The 19671-nt window shown below is 51.2% G+C and overlaps 2 protein-coding genes across 2 annotated transcripts; one reads left to right on the top strand and one right to left on the bottom strand.

Annotated features, from left to right (window-relative positions):
* Positions 1 to 5762: 5762 nt before the first annotated feature.
* On the bottom strand, positions 5763 to 12103 carry LOC100908641 (uncharacterized). Its single transcript, XM_029111184.1, has 16 exons — positions 11998 to 12103; positions 11685 to 11874; positions 11319 to 11598; positions 11032 to 11170; positions 10731 to 10866; positions 10411 to 10615; positions 10057 to 10324; positions 9487 to 9589; positions 9188 to 9358; positions 8816 to 9089; positions 8451 to 8693; positions 7909 to 8169; positions 7641 to 7777; positions 6739 to 6861; positions 6022 to 6180; positions 5763 to 5847 (listed from the first exon to the last, which is right to left on the bottom strand). The coding sequence occupies exons 1-16, from the start codon at positions 12101 to 12103 to the stop codon at positions 5763 to 5765; spliced, it is 2880 nt and encodes a 959-aa protein (XP_028967017.1).
* Positions 12104 to 13181: 1078 nt separating this feature from the next.
* Positions 13182 to 16949, top strand: LOC100908503 (poly(A) polymerase type 3). The gene is made up of 4 exons (XM_003742374.2): positions 13182 to 13825; positions 14510 to 14740; positions 14905 to 15099; positions 15213 to 16949. Exons 1-4 carry the CDS (start codon positions 13646 to 13648, stop codon positions 16335 to 16337), a joined length of 1731 nt encoding a protein of 576 aa, XP_003742422.1. The 5' UTR covers positions 13182 to 13645; the 3' UTR covers positions 16338 to 16949.
* The last annotated feature ends 2722 nt before the right edge of the window (positions 16950 to 19671 follow it).

The raw sequence follows: 19671 nt of genomic DNA, 5'->3' as shown, positions 1-19671 counted from the left end.
GAATTAATTCCTTCCCTACGTAACAAGCGATCGAGGACGAGGAGTTGAATGGGGGGCCCAACTCGGAGCCCTGAGTTCGACGCGAGACAGTCGTGTGCCTCCCCGCGTAGCGGACGATTGAATGGTCGGTCGGAACACCGCCACAAGACTTGCGGAGCTGAGTTCGCGCAGCGGGCTATGTACAAACTCCGCCTAATCGTTAGTCGAACTCCGAGCTGGATAACTCCTCAGTCTCGGTTAGCGATTGATGGCAAATTATAGCTCTCGAAAACCTTCCAGAGATGCTCCGCAACCCCTGGGCCCGGCTCCCGGGAATATTCGGAGAGATCCGAGACGAACAGCTCGGGTCTTTCGTCTGCTGGGAGCAAGCCTTCTCCTGAATGGGAAGTTTGTCTACGATGGTTCCCCCAAGTGATTATCGCCCGTAATCGCTGTGGGCTTCTCCCTACCGGTCACTCTGCTAGAGCGTACCGATTCCCGATCCCTATTTTTTTCCTTCCGGAAAGCCCATGGGCGAACCTGGGACTTGTCCTCGATCGCTTCGTCGGATTAACCCCCCATGGTTTGGTGAGCTACTGATACACGCGGTGTTTTCCCAAAAACGTTCGGAGCAGCCCGTAGAACGGGATTAAGTTCGTAAGAGGGTTGGATGGCCTCCCCTCGCGTGTCTGGATGTCGTAGAGGGCACGCTCCTACCTGACTGTGTCATAATATTTGCGAGAATGATCGATTTTGCTGTGTGGGACGTTTAGCGCGGGCGTTCGGTCGGTGCGTGGCGTCGATGCGTTGGGACGATGACCAATGGTTCGATGATGGCGAGAGCTCTCACCGCAGTCAATACAGTCGTTACTGCCGGAGCGTCAAGAGCTACCTGGGAGTAAAATTTTCTGCTTGGAGCTTGAAGAAAACAATCGTCCACGTATTATATCCTCCGCGCGAACTCGGGTATAAGGAGGAGATTCGGTGATCCTCGACGTGTTTTGCAACGAGGAGCTTCTGAGCTTCGCATCGGAATCCCGTATTGGGATATTGTTGCCATCGGCCACGAGCAAGACGATGTCCTTGACCGCCCCGATTTGAGCAGCCCCGCCACTTTGAATCTCCCATTAAAATCGAGGTTCCGTGTAACGGTGCTGATGAGACAGTCGAGCTCCTCATCGTCAACGCTCAGTCATCTGGCGGATGAGATCGATTCTGGACGATCGATCGATTGCAGAAACAGAAGAGGGAGAAAAGACGCTGGCAAACCATCGCCTCAGGCAGGATAACTCCGGGAGCCCAGAGCGACTCCACGCGTCAACGTCGCAGTGTACTGCTCCGTCATCAAAGGAGTTGGGAAGCAAAGTTTTCTTGAGGCTCCTCTTGAATACACAGGAGAACCCTGGCACAAATACGCGCGTTCACTCCGGGGGTGTTGAACGGCTTTGTTGACTGGCTCGTTTACTCGTTCGCCGACGGGGAGGGACAGCGAGTGAACGGGAGCAAAAGTGGCAACAGACTCACGATCCATGAGACCGTTTTCTCTCGTCGGAAATATTTACGATCGGGAGCTCAGTGCGTCGGTGCAACTGCGGGTCTCGCTCGGAATTCACCGTACAAAGGGTTCTGGGTAGTCGTGTGGGCGGAGAAGAATCAAGTTCCGATGAGAAAAGGAACGTGTCTGACACAGTGGAGTGGGCTTGGGTGGAACAAGATACGTTTCGGATTCTTTTTTCCCGTTTGAAGAAGCTCAGGGAAACGTTTTCCACAGGAATTATTCCCGACGTCTCCCCGTGACGTCCTTCTACATTTCAGTCTGAAATATTACGACCTCGCCACTCGATCCCACTGGTTCTCCGAGCTTCCCACGACAGCGAAGACTAGGGAGGAATAATGACTCCCCCGTGCTCGGAACGCTTAGCCGAGCCCAAGACGATCGTTCGCAGCGCACTAAGACTCGAGAAGGGGCGGGCATGGAGCTGTTGTTCCAAGTTGCTTTCGCAGAATGCGTAATCTACAAAGATGCGACCAACAAAAAAAATCGCCCGGGACTCAATCCGTCTGGCTGGGACTAGGCATCGCCGCCCTGAGCACAATTCACGGAGGCATAACAGAGTCCGAGCTTCGCGCCCGTGCTCAAAGCCGTCGCTATTTGGATTGAAGAAAAACAAGCAAGACTCCCCTGGGGTGTCCAACGCAGCCGAATTCCAGTCTCGGCTGTTGACGGTTGCGGAAATAAGGGGCGGGCAGAACACGGCCACTGTGCATGAGAGAGCTTTCGAATACGTTCGGAGCTGTACCCCTAGCCTCCGCAGCCAGCTCAGCCAGCCTAGTTGCTTCTATGAGCATTCGCGAGCGAGCGGGGCTCATGGCAAAGTGTGCCTAGACCCTCTGGCTTAAGGGAAGCGGCTGACAGGACATGTGGGCGAGCATGCAGCGCAAGCTAGCTGGCAAGCGAGCCCTGAGAGAGTAATCCAGTCCTGGATCTTCGCAGGCCTGTATTCCAGGGTGTGAGTTCTCGCGGTGGTGGTAATGCTCCTGCTGCTGCTTTTAGATGCGAGAGGAGCCTAAGCTTCCGGAAAGAAGTCTCCTTGATTCATTCTGAGCACGCAGCCCGCGTAATCAGGACCTTAATAGAAACAGTCCAATCATATCGCCTGTCTCGCGCGTGCCTTTGTGTATGACTCGTCATCGAATCCTACAGCCTACTCACTGGTGAGAGGGCTCCTCGCCTTGAGCCGGGCTGATATCTGATCGACTTCTCCACCAAACAATGCTCTTACGAACCATACTTGACAGCTCTACTCGAACCTCCAAATGCTGATAAACGTTGGGAATAAATGAGACGGAGATCCCCTCTCACCGATTGCTTTCCCCGGACGGCTGGGCTCTCTGTATGACCCGCTTATGCTAGATGGAGGTCTAGGAGAGCGCAGAGATCTCTGAGCGTCGGTAGCTCTACGGACTTGGAATATTCAATTATAACGCGATCATAGCTTGAGGGGAGAGGGGGCTTCTATGGCGCCGCGAGTTCCCGGGATCACTCACCTGAAACTCTCGATGTCGGTCCCGTCTATTTCCCTCTCGGTGAGGTCTTGTTCCTCGAGTGCAACAGCAGCAGCGACGGAGTCCACGGTGGCCTTCGGGAGGACGTTTTGCGCCTGCTATTGGCAGCTCAATGGCAGCTATAGAGAGCTCGTCAGGCTGGCCTGATGCGGACGATCGGTCGAGTGATGCACGTGGCCTCCATTTCCTGGCTTGCCGGCGCCCCTGTCACCTCACCTCCAGGTTCCCAGAGTCTCCCTATCTGCTTCCGCCCCCGTCGGCTCGGGCGTCCAGTCTCAGGTGAGAAGAGCGAGCACATCAATATCACTTTGGTCCCGTGCGACAAAGATACATTCGGTGTCAAATTACCCCCTAAAGCTTCCTGCCGGAGCGACCCGAGTAGAGATTTGTTTCTAAAGTGCCTCCGCTTCAATTTCGGCGAAAAATACAGCCTCTCCAGCAACGGAAAGAAGTGTTATCCGAGAGAAGCGCTCTGGAAACTCAAGCTCCGTACTAGGAGGCCTCCCTCACAAACTCCGAAGACAGCAAAATGAGAGAGTTGATAGGATATGGCAATTCTCCGGCGAACGAAGTCATGAGGGCGATAATTTTGTTTTTCTGGTGAAATGGAGCTTCCCTTTCCGGGATCCGAACGATTCTAAGCAAAATACTATTCGAGCCGGAACGCATTACGAGAACTCCTCATCGGAGCGCTGCAAGCAAGAGAGTCCATGTAATAAACTATTGATTCCTGGTGGCAAACACCCTCGTGGATGGGAGATCCGAGGCTTTATTTGGATGTTTGCTCGCGTAGATGTACATCTTCCATTCGCGCGACGGCCATGATCGATGAAGGGTATGCCAATGTTGACAAGGTCTATTTGTCTACATATAAAATCTGCTTTCGCTCTCACCCAAAAACTCCAGCTCGATGATGGCTCGTGTGCAAGCGAGCGGTATCCCAGAGCTGTTGGCTCGGGATAGATATGCACTGCTTTAACGGGATTCTGGAACGGGATTTTGCGGACCATTTTGTTGAATGATGCGATAGGAGAGGCGCCGGAACAAGAACTTGAAACGATTCAAGATAGAGACCGAATCACATTGGATCGAGAGAGCTTAGCCATCTCCCTGAGAGAGTCTCTCTCTTCCTGTTGATCTTGTGTTGATGATCTCGAGCCCCTCAGAATTGAGCCAGACGAGTGGGCCGATCATGAGGGAAGCGAGAAACGCTTCTATCGGGATTTGACCGCCGTAAGCCAGCCTAAACGCGGCGATGTCGGGGTGAATAAATCCGAATTACCGAATATCACATGATTCCTTCCCTGACTGCTCAGATCCACAGCCCCATCGATTATTCAATTCTTCAGAGTGCGACGTGTTTTCAATCCTCTTGACCCTCTCCCGGAAATTCTTCGATCATGGGAGCATTTCTCTCTCGGCTTTTGTTCTCAATCAGATTCCGAGGTGAACTCTGGATGGATCAAAACCGAAACATTGAATTCTCGGATTTTCCCCGATCAGATCTCGTCCTGCGTGGGCGAATCCGTCAGGGCGGTGAATTCATTGAATATCCTCGTCCTACCGCTCCACATGAACATCACTCACAATCTCACGGTTCTATCTTGTGGCGGCCTAATGATAAGTCTGGAAAGTGGGCTAGATTTTCATTAGTCAAATGCATCTGGTTTAGATTGGCAGCGCTCATCAGCGAAGAGGGTCCGAAATGCCAATGAGCGTAGCGCTGTAATGTTTCTGCAGGGTGCAGTCGTCTGATTAAGATCTCTTTCCTGGAGTCAAACAATCAGATTGAGTTGTTGTCCCTCAGAGGCCGTGAGGCAAAACAAGACCCGCCAAGCCGGATGGATCTTCGATAAGACCCAGTGAGCTCGAATTTGCACGTTCGTGTCTTGTTTGGAGAATGCTGTGCCGCTCTGGTACACGAGGTAGGGCATTATGAAGTATGAAGATGATCCTCCGGCCAAAGAACAGCAATAGGAAAAGCAGAGCCATGAGGAGCGGGCATTTATTCATTCAATGAGAGCTCCATCGGGAATTCCCAAAACATTGAGCGGAGCACCCTTCTTCCTTCTGGTCAGTCTTCTCATCCTGCATCCCGCAATATTCGGAGTTACACAACCAATACGCTGGGACGCGTGCTAGGTTCGACGACGGGGACTGACCTTCACATGGAAAAGGCCCAGCTCAATCATAGAGGAATGTTCGGCGATCATCCTGCCCTTTCCCGTCTCCACCTGTTGATGAAATGGACCGCGTCACTGCTAGAAGATCAATGGAAAGCACCCTCCCCATGTTATCGTATGCTCGTGAGGCATTGCACTCATCTCCAGAACCTATCGGATTGCTCCTCGGCGCGTCTCCATTATATTCCCGCCAGGCAGGACTTGGATGCGGAACTCCGATATTCGTTCCAATTGGGAATCGTGTCCGTCTTCCTTGCTTCGGGATCCACCTACCGAGACATTCAGAGGTCTCGATGAATCTCGTCAGGAGAATGCTCGGACGACCACGCCTCGGTCTTGGGATATAAATTGATCAGAACGCCCGAAGAATCGGAATACTCCGAGGAAATGCCGGATCACGCTACAGAGAACACTGCCTCAGGATGTGGAGGTCCACTATGGTATATTTATTCGGACGCGCACAAGTAGGTACATAAATTAGAGATTTCTTCCCTTCTGGAAAGAATTCGGAAGCGCGATAAGGAGCGCCGGGTTTCAGACGGGCTCATCAGGTCCGGGCATACGCTCTTCCGAAAGAGCCATACTCTTGAGTTTCCCCTTGATCTTCTCCAGACGGGACCTGTAATCGGATTTATTCCCAAACGTGATCAAAGGCTAACAATACGCGGACCAAACAAGTGTTCTCTCGTCTCTCAGATGGGCTCTGAAGCCGCGACGTACCACTAGAAATATATTCGCTCGCCGATAGAAGGCAAGGTCGGATAGAATGCTCTCGAATACTATCGGAAGGTACCTGAAGTCTGCCGAAGAATCGCACAGGTGAGTCACTCTCTGGAGTCTGAGCGATGTCGCCGCGAGCTCTGGCCAGGATGAAGCGATCTGTTCCAGCAAAATGATCATCCGGTTCGCATCCAATTTCTTCATGAGGGTCTCAAGCACAGGAGAGATCGATCTGGATCAAAAAAATATTCCAGTGAGCACGACTTTGTGGGTTCTCCTCATCACCAGAAATATGCCGTCCAAGTCGTTTTCGGCTCGCCTGCTGTCACCCCACTCCGAGCTTCAGGGTTTCACTCGAGTTAGACGAAGATCGACAGTGGCCCAACGTTAATGGATTTGAGCTGCGCACTACGTGCTCGGAATCAGTTCTCTGTTGTTTCCTGCCGCGATTTGATATTTTTCTGCGCAGAGATCGAATCTCATATCGAAGAGGAGCTGTTTCGCGATCTCGCCGGGACAAAATCCGACAACACCGCGCTTTGACCTTTCCGTTCGTCGCCGCCTCCTGGTCGACGTCAGGCGTTTCGATAGTGTGAAGTTCGCGCAGGCCAATCTTCCGGATCGGTCAGACTACGAATAACAATGACGGCTCCACTCCAAGCGATTGCTTTCTTCAATCGGAGAACTCAGTTTCGAGTCATCGAATATCGTGGGCTGCGTGGGTCGACAAGGAACAGGCCGTCCTAGATCGCGGAGAAGCGCGAAGGTACAACGGACACCGACGACTTACGAAGTTTCATTGGGGCAGTGGATTCCGCAGGGGATGAAGCAGCAATCGAGTAAATTCCTGAATTTACTCAGGAGAACGGTCTCGTAACTTGGTAGAAATTTGGCTCCCAGAACCAGATGGAAACTGAAATTAAAAAGGAACCGTCAACTCCCTTTCCATTCGAGAGTCGAATTCACCTCCGTCATGTCATCGATTATGAATCTCCTTATCTCTCGGCATTGGACGGATTCAGATTTGTGGGAACTTTTGATGGAGTCATCGAATTGGCTCTCAGAGGAGCCTCTCAGCCTCGCCTCGGGGATCAGCTCCGATCCGGAGGAATGCCGCAAGTGCCCCCGTTCTGGAGTCCCTGAGCGTAATGCGACCGTTTTGCACTCGCTGCACACTGAGCAGCTATTGTGGAGTTGCGACTGAGTGTGAGAACAGATCACTGTGCCCACGAGGCCATCTAATGCGAACGACCAAGTAGCTACAACGACCGCTATTTGCTGGCGCTAGCGCTGCAATTTGCCATCTGTACCATCTGCATTAGCCAGTTTTTGCCCCCCAGTCCGGAGGATAATAGTCAGCGATGAGCCTCTAAAAATACCATCCGCGACAGCCGAGAGACACTCAGTCGACGCGGACGCGGTCTTCCCCGTTCGTTCCCGGCAGACGCACCGTTGCAGACGCGAGCCCCCACAAAGTTGAAGACCGCTTTCCGATCAATCAGAAATTCGCGTTTTCACAAGGGGCATGATTGCAAATGCATCAGTATTCGCGTTTCCGAGCTAGCGTCTTTCCGCGGGTTTCGGTCGAAACGAGTCCTGACGACGCTCGTCTGTCTCGCGTTTTAGGAGATAGGCTCACTTATTACGCGACGGAGGAAGTCAGTGTCGGAGCTGCTCCGGATTCATACTCACTTGCGAACTCCCTGGGGACTCGATACATGCTCCGAGACTTTCTTGACAACGGTGACAAGAATTTCGATAATTGCACTCCTGTCCAAATCGAGGTTCCAGAGAATGTCTCCCATGGTTTTCGTCAAGGACTCAGATTCCTGAAATCAGATTTGAGCTCCTTCGCTGACACTTTAGATTTATTGAGAGGGACTCGGGAACCTCCGTGCTTCCACTGAGTCTCCTCTATCTTACTCCCCATCGTCGTCCGAGTCCAAGGAGAGGAGCTCACCTTGCAGACGTGGATGAAATACGACGATATCGGTGTCGCCTGGGGAAACTGTTTGCAATAGTACGAAACGATTTCGCTGAGTTTCCTCGAGATCAGCGCGTCGCCTCGCAGGAGTTTCGCGAGACCAATCAGAAAATGGTGGCCCTGTGTTCTCATTCCCTCCATCTGCGAGCGAGGAAGCGCCGTTTTACCTTCCCGGATTAGCGTCTTCGGATGTACGAACACCTCGAGAAGTGAGGGCAGGGGACAGTCGGCAAGGCCCTGGAACATTTAAGCTGAATATCAAAACTCGGTAGAAAACAGCAGCGCATTTCCGTGCTCGATCCTTCGGCGGGATCATCATTGGCCCCGATGCCGGTAACCTAATTCCGTTCCGCGGCAACATCAAACTATTTCCCTCGATCGACAGCGCGATCCCTCTTCTCCGCAGGCGGGTCGCGGATTAAAGGCTTGGACTTTCATGCGTTTCCCCCTCGTTCATGCAGGTTCGGAATATTCGTCGCTCGCGATTTCGCCGGTGACCCTCAGCGATCCGAACTCACTTTCGTGTATAACAGCTCCGGGGCTCCCGAGAACAGGGTCGAGACCGCTCTGTAGAGATGGGAAACTTGCCCGCTCGGCAGTTCAGCCACGGACTTGGTATCGAAGCGGATCGCGGCCAGCACCGCACGAACTTTCTTTCTGAAGAGGACCGCCTGATGTATTTTGTCTGATCTCATCAGGGCTTCGAGACGCTTGGCCCACGATCGAACAGTCCGCTGGTAACGCTGCATGGCGTCACAATTCTCGAAGCCATCGCGGAGATAGAAAATTTCCATCTGGAAAACGCGCCAGCACTCTGAGTGAGATATTTTCCTATTCCTGCCATGCATTCCAGATCAATTCGTTTCTCGATCGGAAGAATGACAAAATAGCTGTTTACTTGGGCCTCGCTCGAGGTAGCTTTCATCTCGAAGACTGACTTCGAGAGCGTATCCATGTCTTCGTTGGGTGCTTTGACAAGCATGAATAACTTCAGTAACACGACATCCGATTCGTCGAGCTCCGACCAAAACTTGCGAAACATTTCCCGATCGTTGCTGCCGATGTTTGCGAGGAGTCGGGCCACGAAGACCGGCTGCACGGCCATTTGGGACGCGATGAGCTCGTTGAACAGCTTCACGGGCCCGATTTCTTCTTGCCTGTATCAGTGTTTCCGTCATGAAGGCAGACTTGAGTTTTCCGCAGAGGAAATAAATTTCAAGGTCAACCGACGCAATGATTAGAGAATTTCCCGAACCATTTCATGAGACATCGGAGGATTTTCGACGAGAAATCGGCTGCACAGTTGAGTTCGTAGCCGTACGAATATTTCTCGAGTCTTCGGAGGATGCTGCATACCATGTGCAAACCGACCGTCGCTGTGGACTTTGCGAACTCGTTCCTCGCAGCCGTGTGGTCCGACGTCGACCTGGAACGTCAAACAACCAATCGACTATATTTTCCGACGAGGTTCCCTCTTGCCGTCGAGAAATTCGTTGACATCGATTGGATCCCCTCGGGCTGAGGTTCGAACTAGATTCCTGATGAAGAACTCGCCTTTTCTGGTCGGAGAATGAATCGACCACCTCACCGCAGGAAGCTAATATGGACACTTGAATGGAAGCGGGGCTCCGGTCGAATAATGTACCGAGCTGTGGATCTGCAGATGAAGCGATCGAACTCTCATTCAAAAGCGGAGTGGTAGGTCAGTGTTCCGCATTCTCGAACGGAATACGCGGAGCTGCAAACTCCGGAGGGCGAATTCTATTTCGACATCGTGGGTCATCCGAAGAGGCCGAGGGTGTATAACCAAGAGACATGCATTGGAGCGCCGGGACGAAGCGGGGCTTCGGAGATAGGGGGTCGCTGCTTTTCGAATGGGAATTATGGTGCGCTTCCCGCATCCGATCTCTCAGTTTTATACTTCGTCGAACCTCCAGTTATTACTGAACGCAATGTAGCCGAGTCCGTGTCGGTGAGGCATGCACAAGAATGACAGAGGGGTAGCTTAGAATAACATGATGTGCTCCTTTACGAAACCGTTCTTCTCTCGGTCTACGACAGCTGTTCGCGATTCTCTCGTCCACTGACCTGTCTCCTGACCCGAGTTCTGAAAGTCTCACTCACCGAACATTAAACCTCTGTTGAGAGCTCCTGATGCCGCTAGATGCTCGAATATTTCGAGTAAGGTAGGTACGATTTCTCCCGCGTAGATCTTGATATCTTGGTCGAGACGTTCAAGAACAAAATTCAGAACCGGCTTGAGGTCGATGGATTTCTCCATAAGATTCATCAGCAACTGGAATGAGGCTTGCGAGGCGCAGAGCAGCCTTATTTTAGCCGGGGAGATGGTGACATCCCGCCCGGGGATCGCGATATCTCTGAAGCGTTTCAGCTGCGGAAAGAATGATTATTTGACTCCTGCGCATCTTTTGAGACGCGATCGAAGCACGGAACAATGTACGATTTGAAGGGACTCACAATATCCGCCGGAGTTTCGCTGAATCTGGCGAGAACGAGCATGAGAAGCGTGAAATTCGACAATCCCCGATTAGAGAATGTCAAAACTTTCGCGCGGGAGACTTTCAAGTAAACTCGGCCGGTGATTTGACGCAGAGCGTTCCGATTCGAATCCCGGAGAATATCTGATGCGAGAGACAGACATTCCAAGAAAGCATTGTTTTGCCTGAGAAAAACGGAAATTCCGTGAAATGACCTATCTCTCGACCTGCTCCTTTGCTCGATGGTCCACGCGAAGCAGCCGCGGTGACGGTCGTATCATGCGGGGTAATTGCGCTGACCTTGCATTAGATGCGCTTGTCAGAGTTTCCAAGGTATCGAGCAAGCTCTTGGCGGAAATCTCATCCTCAGCGAAGAGGCCGGCCCCCGCGAGAGCGCGCTTCTCGTTAGAAACATCGATATTGACTAGGAAATGATCTGTAAGAATACCCCAATGAATACTGTACTCCTAAGGGAGCTATGAACATGGCGGAAGAGATGTCGGAGCGATCGACGCACAGACAAACCGCAATTATACGCCCCCTCTGAGGCTCTGATTCATTAATCGATCAACCGTGCTCGATGGTCTATTGGGAACCTCACCGAGAATGGGCAGGAACAACTCCATTGCGTGTTGTGGCCAATACGAGATCAGCACCTTGGCTTTCATGACTGTAGTTTCAGGACTCGAATTCAGGGAAGACAGGAGTAGCAGACGGCAATAGGCTGCATTCGGAGGGAGCTGAATCCGAAGAAGGGAATATCACCACGGTCAGATCCTGGGCATGAAATTTTTCGAGCGACAGAGGAATTCATCGGTCAATCGAGGGTCATGCTCAGCCTGGAACGATCCTCATTCTCGAGATTCAACCTAGAATATCCTTCATTACCTGGACATTATTCTCGAGAAGCATCGTCACCAAGTCTAGCTGAAAGGTGCTTTCCAATTCCGTGGAACCTTGACCGAATAAAGACCATTCCTCATCCCCTAGCAAGATTTCCTGTTCCTCGATTTTGATGAGATCCTCCCAGAACGCCCCCGTACGATGATCTGTGATTTCAATCAAAGTTTCTCGCAGACATGCGCAGGGTGCTCGACTCCTCCGGCAAGCCAGTACAAGATCCCAAAACATCAGATGAGTGAGGGAGTTCGCTGGAGCGTACGAAAGCCTCGTGAGTCGGAAGTGGATCGAGTTCCCATCCGAATAAAAAGAGTAGGAATATAGCATGAAATAAAATGAATAGAGAGAGGGAACGCGGAAAATTCACCTTCGCGTACGGCGTCAGAGATCTGAGAGATTTTCCAAGTCGTCATCCACAGCTTCAGGAGGACATGGAGCGACCTCTTGTTTATGTCCATGAGAGCGCTTTCATGGATTCGACCCGCATATTGGATACATTTCACCAATTGCCAGAAAATTGTGCGCAGAGCCGTTTCCGGAACAACTTGGGAGAGAATAATACTGGATTATTATCTTCCGTATTCTCCCCCGAGCTCTCCGGGGAGCATGACTTGCGACGAATTATCCGGAAAAACGGCCCGAGTGAGCCCGCGTATTAAGTAGTAACCACCTCTATTGACCACCGCCTCATTGATGATGAAGTCGAGAAAGGAGATCAGGTATCCAGCGGACTCCTGTAGCGGTCCTTGGTCATGAGATTGTCGAGTGCACATCGTCGAGAAGGGTTGCAGATGAAATCTGAAAAGTGATGAGCCCAGCTGGCCTTTGCGTATTCGCGTCGAGGATAGAAAATTTAGTTCAAGGCGAAACTTGAAAAAATCCAAGGCGGAGGGAGTCGGATAGATAGTCAGGACGACTCACTTGAAGATCCTGAAATAATATTCCAGAGCCGACTCATCGAAAAACTTCTTCCGGGGACAGGGGTATCCGAAAATGCGTAAATATTCGAAGTGTCCAGGGAAACTCCTCACCGCTCTGGGAAGGGTCAGAGAACAGAAAGGTGTTCAGCTCTTCGGAACTGATGCGGGAACCAGGCCACCGACTCCCAGAATAGATTATTTGGATTCCGTGTGTCGGGGAGATATTTCCTCAGCATCCTCCGATCAGAGACATACATACACACGTACCTCACGACGGCGCAATCAATAGATGGACAAGATGGAGCCTCTGGAATATCCTCTCGTGAATACCTTCCTCCCGAGTAATCCTTCCACAGTCGGTTTCATTCATTTTCGCATCGACTGGTTCAGGAGTAGGATGGGACACCCAAATTCGAACAACGTCTCACCATAAATCCTGCTTCGATTCCGCGATGGCGACGTAGAGTCACCGTTCACCCTCGATGGTGATAGAGGTGGGGTATACATCGGTGAATCCTCCAGTGAATCCATTCACGGGTTCTGACTGAACCCTGACAGTCGAATTTCGCCGGAGCCACTTCGGTAATTCATTGAGTCGAACAGCTCTTCAGGTCTGTAGAACACAGCTGATACTTTTGCGCGCCGAGTATTTTCGGGCGGAGGGGTTGAAGAAGGGATGTCTGGGCGGTTGTAAATCTATAGGAGCTCACCCCGATGGTTTTCTGAGGGTCTTCCGAGATTCCCAGCCCAGAACCCGCAACTATCCGCAGCAGAATTTCCGCAGAAGTGCGACATTAAGTACGTCAGTCAGGATCATGAAATTTCGCGATTTTAGTCGGAAATCGCCAGCTGGGAGAGGGTCGGCGTTCGGAGCGCCCTCGCGCCCAATCGTAACAGTGATGCATCCATTCACTCAAGCAAGTTCAATGGCGGCTGGTTTTCGATGCTGCTTGTGTATCGTGTGAGAGCAGTGGAATCATACACGGGAAATCGATCCACTGCGAACCTGGGATAGGAGAGCCCGGGTGTAGACTCCCGATTCGGCGGAGAGGCATTGGGAGCGATACGTCGCGGCCGGAATCCATCACGTGTCCTGCCGTCACTGCAGCTTGGGGGATAGCTCGCTGGGCCGTGCGCAAGCTTCACGCAGCAGGCCCTCGACAACACCGGGAAAACCTATCGTGAGCTCCCTACGACCGGGATACATTTGGTTGGACTCCCTCAGATCGACGGTTCCGTTCCGAGGACCACGCTGTGTTCATTAATCGAATCTGACACTGGTGACGAAACGACGTTGACAACTTCGGCGATCGCACGGAGTAGCGTCGCAAGTCGCTTTCCGCGTCGACCAGGCGAGTGTTCCCCAAGAGCCAGGAGGGATCCGGACCAAGCCCGATGTCGAACGTTACAAACTTCCTGACGGGGACAAGGGGCGAAAAGTACCCCGGAGTGACCGCCCCCATCAGCGTGGCTCTCCCCAGACCGGTGGATCTTGATAAATCAAAAGAGCTCGAAGCCGTTCTGCACGAGTTCGGTCTCTTCGAAAGCGCGAGCGAATTGGATCATCGACTTCAGGTTTGTTACCACTTTTTCCTTCGACTTGATTAGCTGATTGTTTTACGGCTTTGCAGAGTCGAAAGTCCAGACTTGAATGATCTCAATGCCCAGGATCTCGCTCGATCGTATTTCAGCACAGGATGCGGGCTGTCAGATCGATTCACTTCACTCACTAACTCTTCATTATTGTACAGAAAATCCATGATCTTGAGAAAAAAAACAATTGTCACAATCCTACGAAAAACAAAAGATGAGAAACCCGAATAAATACGACTATTTACGAAAAAAATAATCATGGTTGTATTCTACATATTAACGGGCAGACAGCTTGACTCTCTACGCTTTCTGTACTTTTCCCACTGCTGAGCACTCTGAATCGTCTGGTGTTTGCGTGAGGAGTTTCCTCCGATGAGGACGACGGTTTAGGTTCTCAGAAAAGCTTGCAGAAGACTGAGCCAACCTGGAAATACTCCCAGGAGAAAAGCTTCCGCCGTCGAGCAAGGAGGAATATTCTTCCTTTCCGTCTCGGTCTGTCTGTGTTGACACGCGTGTGTGTGTGTATGCGTGTGTGTGTGTACGCTTCTGAGGAGACCTGCGGTGACAGCAACTGTAGCCTCGCATGTGATCGGAATAGATTTGGATAGAGCGATTCCTCACAAAGAGACTTCATCGAACTCATACCTAACGTCGTTAAATATCCAGGTACTAGGCAGGATCAACGAATTGGTTCAGCAATGGATACAAGAGGTTTCGATTGCCAAAGGTGTACCCGAGAACATAGCGTCCTCGACGCGGGGGAAAATCTTTACTTTCGGCTCATATCGCCTCGGAGTTCATACCAAAGGTGCTGATATCGATACCTTATGCGTGGCACCGAGACATGTGGAGAGAACAGATTTCTTCACTAGTTTCGTGGAACTACTCAAACAGCAGGTGGGTCTCAATAATTGTAAAGCCTCAATCCCAATCGACTCGGCTCCATGGCCGATCCTGGATCAAGCCTCTGCTGTTCAGAATGCGAGGATTATCTGGATGGAGTGGGATCATCAACTCGAGAATCGCACCGAAGGATGACTCCATCCCATTGAATCTTTCAGCCTCAAGTACGGGATCTTCGTGCAGTAGAGGAAGCCTACGTACCCGTGATCAAAATGGAGTTTGATGGCATCGAATTCGATATGCTGTTCGCCAGACTAGCCCTCAAAGATATTCCGCCAGACCAAGAACTGCGCGACATGACTCTGCTGAAGAATCTCGACGCTAAATGTGTTCGGAGCTTGAACGGCTGCAGGGTAATGCTGCAATCTGCAACGCTAAATTCCTGAGCTATGTTTTGTCAGCTTATTTTGCTGCCCATCCGCTGTCTAGCTCGGCTCCCATTTAATGTACATTCCCGTTTCTCCAGGTGACCGACGAAATCCTCCATCTGGTTCCCGATATACCAGTATTCCGCACCGCGCTCAGAACGATAAAATTGTGGGCGAAAAAGAAAGGAGTCTACAGCAACGTCTTAGGATATCTCGGTGGGGTTTCGTGGGCAATGCTCGTGGCTCGCACCTGCCAGCTGTACCCCCATGCCGCCGCTGCGGTAGTTGTGCAAAAATTCTTCCTCGTTTTCTCCCAGTGGCCTTGGCCCAAACCGGTCCATCTGAGGACCCAGACCGCTGCTCATCAACATTTGGGAGGATTCAGCGTCTGGGATTCCCGAACGAACGTTGCCGACAGATATCATCTGATGCCGATAATCACACCGGTTTATCCGGAGCAGAACTCGACGTTCAATACGTCATTGAGTACACGGACCATTATGACGAAGGCATTCAAGGAGGGTCTCGCCGTGACCGAAAACATTCTGAAAGGGAAAGGAACTTGGCACGATCTCTTCTCGCCTCCGGAATTCTTCGGCCAGTACAAGACATTCATTATGCTGACAGCAGTCGCGAACACAAAAGAAGATTTGCTCACGTGGTACGGTCTCGTAGAATCCAAAATCAGAACACTGATCATTTCCCTGGAAAGGGTTCCGTGCATAGAGATCGCTCACGTCAATCCAAAGAGCTATAACAAAGTGAAGGAGGACAAACCGCCAGCTGAGCCCGTGAAGGAACAACAAGAGGAATCCCCGAAAGCCTCCGCAGAAACTGAACCGAACGAGACGGAAGAAAAAGCAGAGCCCAAACCCCAAGAAGAAACCGAAGGAGTCAACTGGTTTATCGGATTGCACTTCGGACAAACTAAAGAGAAACTCAATCTCGATCTGACGGAAAACGTCAGGAATCTCCGCGACGTGATTTTCCGTCAGGCGGAAAACATAAAGATTCTTAAGGACGGCATGGATGTCGAAGTACGGGTCCTCAAACGCAGAGACCTCGCGACGGTCTTGCCACCGGAAGAGGTTGCCTTGCTGCCTCCTCCCGAGAAGAAGCGAAAATCTATCCGAAAAGCTTCCGAAGAGTCCGCCGAAAATCCCTCGAAGCGAATCAAGGAAGACGACGCACCGGAGGATACGAATGGTGCGGGGGACCTCTGACCGACGGATGGCCGAGTGGCAGGACTCGAGTTTGCCTCCGTTTAGACACATTTCGATCCGAATAACGGGACGTTCAGGGTCCGATCTCTAAGTAAGAGCCCTGTGAACTCGGCGAATCCTGTTCCGCTGTAAGATATGGGGATGCCTTGTGTACATAGTAGAACCACAAACGGAACATTTTCTAATTACATATTCCGAAAAACACGAGGAGCAAATCTCAGAAATCAGGCAACGTGACATCGAGTGAGTTCTGAAAACTCAATCATTGCGGGGGGCGCTGATCAACGCGACCTCCCTCGAGCTGACAGATCGGACTGCCGGAGTTTGTGTCATGCGACATCATTCTTTGAATCGCTGGCCCCTCCTAGATATTAGCTCTCTGTTTCACACGATGATTGCGACAAGAAAAATTCAGAAAATAAGGCTGCTGAGATTCGAGCGTGAAGTGATAAGAAGTAAAAAGCGTAACGATGTAACTGATTAACGCGAATGGAAATCTGTCGATCCTACAACGAGATTGAGAACGCTTGGAACCAACCAATGCCAAGTCAAAGGCGATTGCGGAGGCGATGGGTTGCATCAAATCATCGGGAGTAATAAAAAAAACTATGTCTTGTACCTATGGACTCTTCCATTGCGAGCCGCGGTCTGAGCTCTGGAATGAAAATCGCTGTTCGAAGGCAATCCGCTTCTTTGGAACAGCGGTCAGGGAGGGTGGGATTCGAAGTGTGTGCTCAGTAATACGTCGCTGCATGATATTCCACCCAGAGCGGGACAAGGGAAGCCGGCGGAGGACCGAGTGACTGGAGCGGTCTGCACGTCACATGCAGGCTCGCGCGATGTGATTCCGTCTGTACCTTCTTAATTCCGTCATATGGGATTTGAACCTGCGGAAGGAAGTCGGCAGCTCCGACTGAGCCTTTTGTTCCCGCCAGCTTCCCGTCGCTACTCCCATGGCATTCCCTTCGGCTATCGATGGGAGCCCTCATCTCCTCTGCACGGATACAGACGTCACGTCCTCAGGCCAGGGCTGATTAACGACCGAAGTCTAGAACCTGACCCGTTGTCTCGCTGGTCTGCGGCTTACTAAAGAGAAGAGCTAGCGCAGAGATCTGACGACCCGATTGGGTGTTCGATCGATTTCGATGTCAAGAATCCGACAAAGGATATCGGTCGCTTCTCGGTCTCATTCGGAGGAGGAAAGCTAGGGAACGTCAATGAAAGGAGAAGTCGCTGCGTGTTCCATACAAATTAGTTTTACTCAAATGTGCTTCGATACAACACTGAGAACATGGTCTCCCGTGACTGACTATCTCACTCCCATAAGGGTTCAACTATCTACAATTCGGTAAAGCGCCACTCTCTACATTATTACATTGGGCTCACGGCGATATATTACATTCCGTGGTCGCATCCATACAGGCAAAAAATAATATATTAGTAAGGCGTGGTACCGTCGAATGCCAAACATACGCGCCTTAAGTAACAAAGCTCATTACGTCATCAACTCATTGAATATTTCTGCTTAGGGTCATCTCTCATTCTATCATAAGTCACAGGACGGTCTGTTTCTCGTCTCTAGTTGTGGAAGAAGGCGGGAACGAGCCTCTCCTCGATATTATACACGGTGAAATGCGAGCAAGATTCTCGTTGAACATCGTGAAGTGTCACTGAAGTCGCGATGGGGAAACGAGGACTTCAGGGAGACCTCACGACGCACATTTTCACAGTCAATGATGAAATGATGAATAATCAGATTATTTTGAACTGACTCTTCAAGAGTAGTTTCGATCTAATTCTACAAGCGAATAGATTTGAGTTGCGGATGCTCCCCCTCGAAGGAAGAGCTCGAGTGGATTTCTGCAGAGAAGAATTTTTCAGAATGGGAAGGAAGTAATCTTTTGAGAAGTTCTCGGTAGACTAGAATGGGTGACGCAGTGAAGTCTCACTTCGATGAAGTTCGATAACTTTCGAAAATTTCGATTATCAGCGCACTTCATATTTCAAAGCGTCCAGCCTTTCTACACGTCCTTCGACTGCCACCCTCTGAGCTTCTGTGGCGTTGTCTTTTTTTTTCTTTTTTTTCGTAATATTGTCATCGCTGCTCCAATTCCTGAATTTTCTAATCTTCCGGATCAAGTCCCGCTCCCCTCGGTGATCTTGGGAGCAGCTTCGGAAATGCGAGGGTCTGATTGGGAATTTCTTCAGATAGGTGGGGGTCCAGCAGGGAACTTCAGCATCGGGTTCATCGAGCGAGCGAAGTTGTTGACAAATACACAGCTGAAATCTTCTTCTGTCATGGGCAGAAGACTAGCTGCGCCCAGAAGAAGCAGAAGGAACGCCTGGATCGGCAACGAAGTCCTCATCACACGGCTCACGAACCATTGCCAACGATTCTCGGACGATTCTCCGATTGGCAACAAGTCTTCTAAGGAACTCGCTGCTGATGAGGCTTCACGTGATACCTGAGGGCGGGAGCGGTCTTTGAGTAGGTCGCATACCGAGGTTTCGGAGTCGGTCTCTTCAAGGCATTGGACGACTTCACCGGAGGGTAACGCGAAACTCCGCAATATTGGACCTTCCTCCTCGCTCATGGACTCACCTGCAAGCCGTGCATGCCGCATAAGGAGATGAGTCTATCCATCTGCTGAGCCACTACTCCTATCGAATCGTGGAGCTCTGGACTGAACGCTTCGGCCTGCTGCAGAGCAAACACCAGCGGTCGCGCATGCTCTAGATCATCTCGGATTGTGGAGAGTTCGGCTAACTTTGCGTCGTCCGTTTCCACCGCGGCCAGTCTTCCCTCGGCCGCGGACAGATAATCGGATAACTGACCTGAAAAACAATATGTCCCGGAAATTAACGTCGGGCCGATGATTCTCACAGACTTTATGTCTAGTACACGTTCCCTTCTCTACTTTGATTCACAATTCACATCGCGTACGTCTGTAATGGTCGGCACCGCGTATTATCTGCATAGCCCGTCGAGCTGTGGACTCACTCACAGTGCTGAACAACGTACGGTAAAGACACGATTTTCCTCTGGGAGTTCGAGTTTCCGGCTTTTATAGCTCGGTGGCAGCGCTTGAGGGATGGGTGAGAGCTCCCGTCATCGCTTGCACAACAAGCGGCGTGGCGCAGTATTTTGTGGGAAACTCTGCCAGCACTCAGATTGCGCAGTTCAGTGGCTTCTCGGAAAGCTTCCGAGGTTAATGTACGTGATCAATTCAGGACAAAGAGCGTGCCGGGGATGCTCTCAGCCGCGGTCCAGCCATCGAGATTTGGTCACCGCTCGCAAGACTTCTTCACCAGTCCCGCTTCGCGTCATGAGATC

The sequence above is a fragment of the Galendromus occidentalis genome, unplaced genomic scaffold (genome assembly GCF_000255335.2).
Source record: "Galendromus occidentalis unplaced genomic scaffold, Mocc_1.1 scf7180000077383, whole genome shotgun sequence".
NCBI classification, from domain to species: Eukaryota; Metazoa; Arthropoda; class Arachnida; order Mesostigmata; family Phytoseiidae; genus Galendromus; species Galendromus occidentalis.
Note: the sequence above shows the minus strand (reverse complement) of the source record. Positions and strands in the feature narration are given on the sequence as shown.

Bases quoted from the DNA above. Each gene is read 5' to 3' on its own strand.
- LOC100908641 (XM_029111184.1), bottom strand. From the start codon at position 12,103: ATGTGCACTCGACAATCTCATGACCAAGGACCGCTACAGGAGTCCGCT. The intron at 10,867-11,031 runs GTGAGGTTCCCA...GTATTCTTACAG, and splicing joins GTTGTTCCTGCCCATTCTCG to ATCATTTCCTAGTCAATATC. The intron at 9,590-10,056 runs GTGAGTGAGACT...CTTCATCTGCAG, and splicing joins CAACAGAGGTTTAATGTTCG to ATCCACAGCTCGGTACATTA.
- LOC100908503 (XM_003742374.2), top strand. From the start codon at position 13,646: ATGTCGAACGTTACAAACTTCCTGACGGGGACAAGGGGCGAAAAGTAC. The intron at 13,826-14,509 runs GTTTGTTACCAC...TTAAATATCCAG, and splicing joins AATTGGATCATCGACTTCAG to GTACTAGGCAGGATCAACGA. The intron at 14,741-14,904 runs GTGGGTCTCAAT...TGAATCTTTCAG, and splicing joins TGGAACTACTCAAACAGCAG to CCTCAAGTACGGGATCTTCG.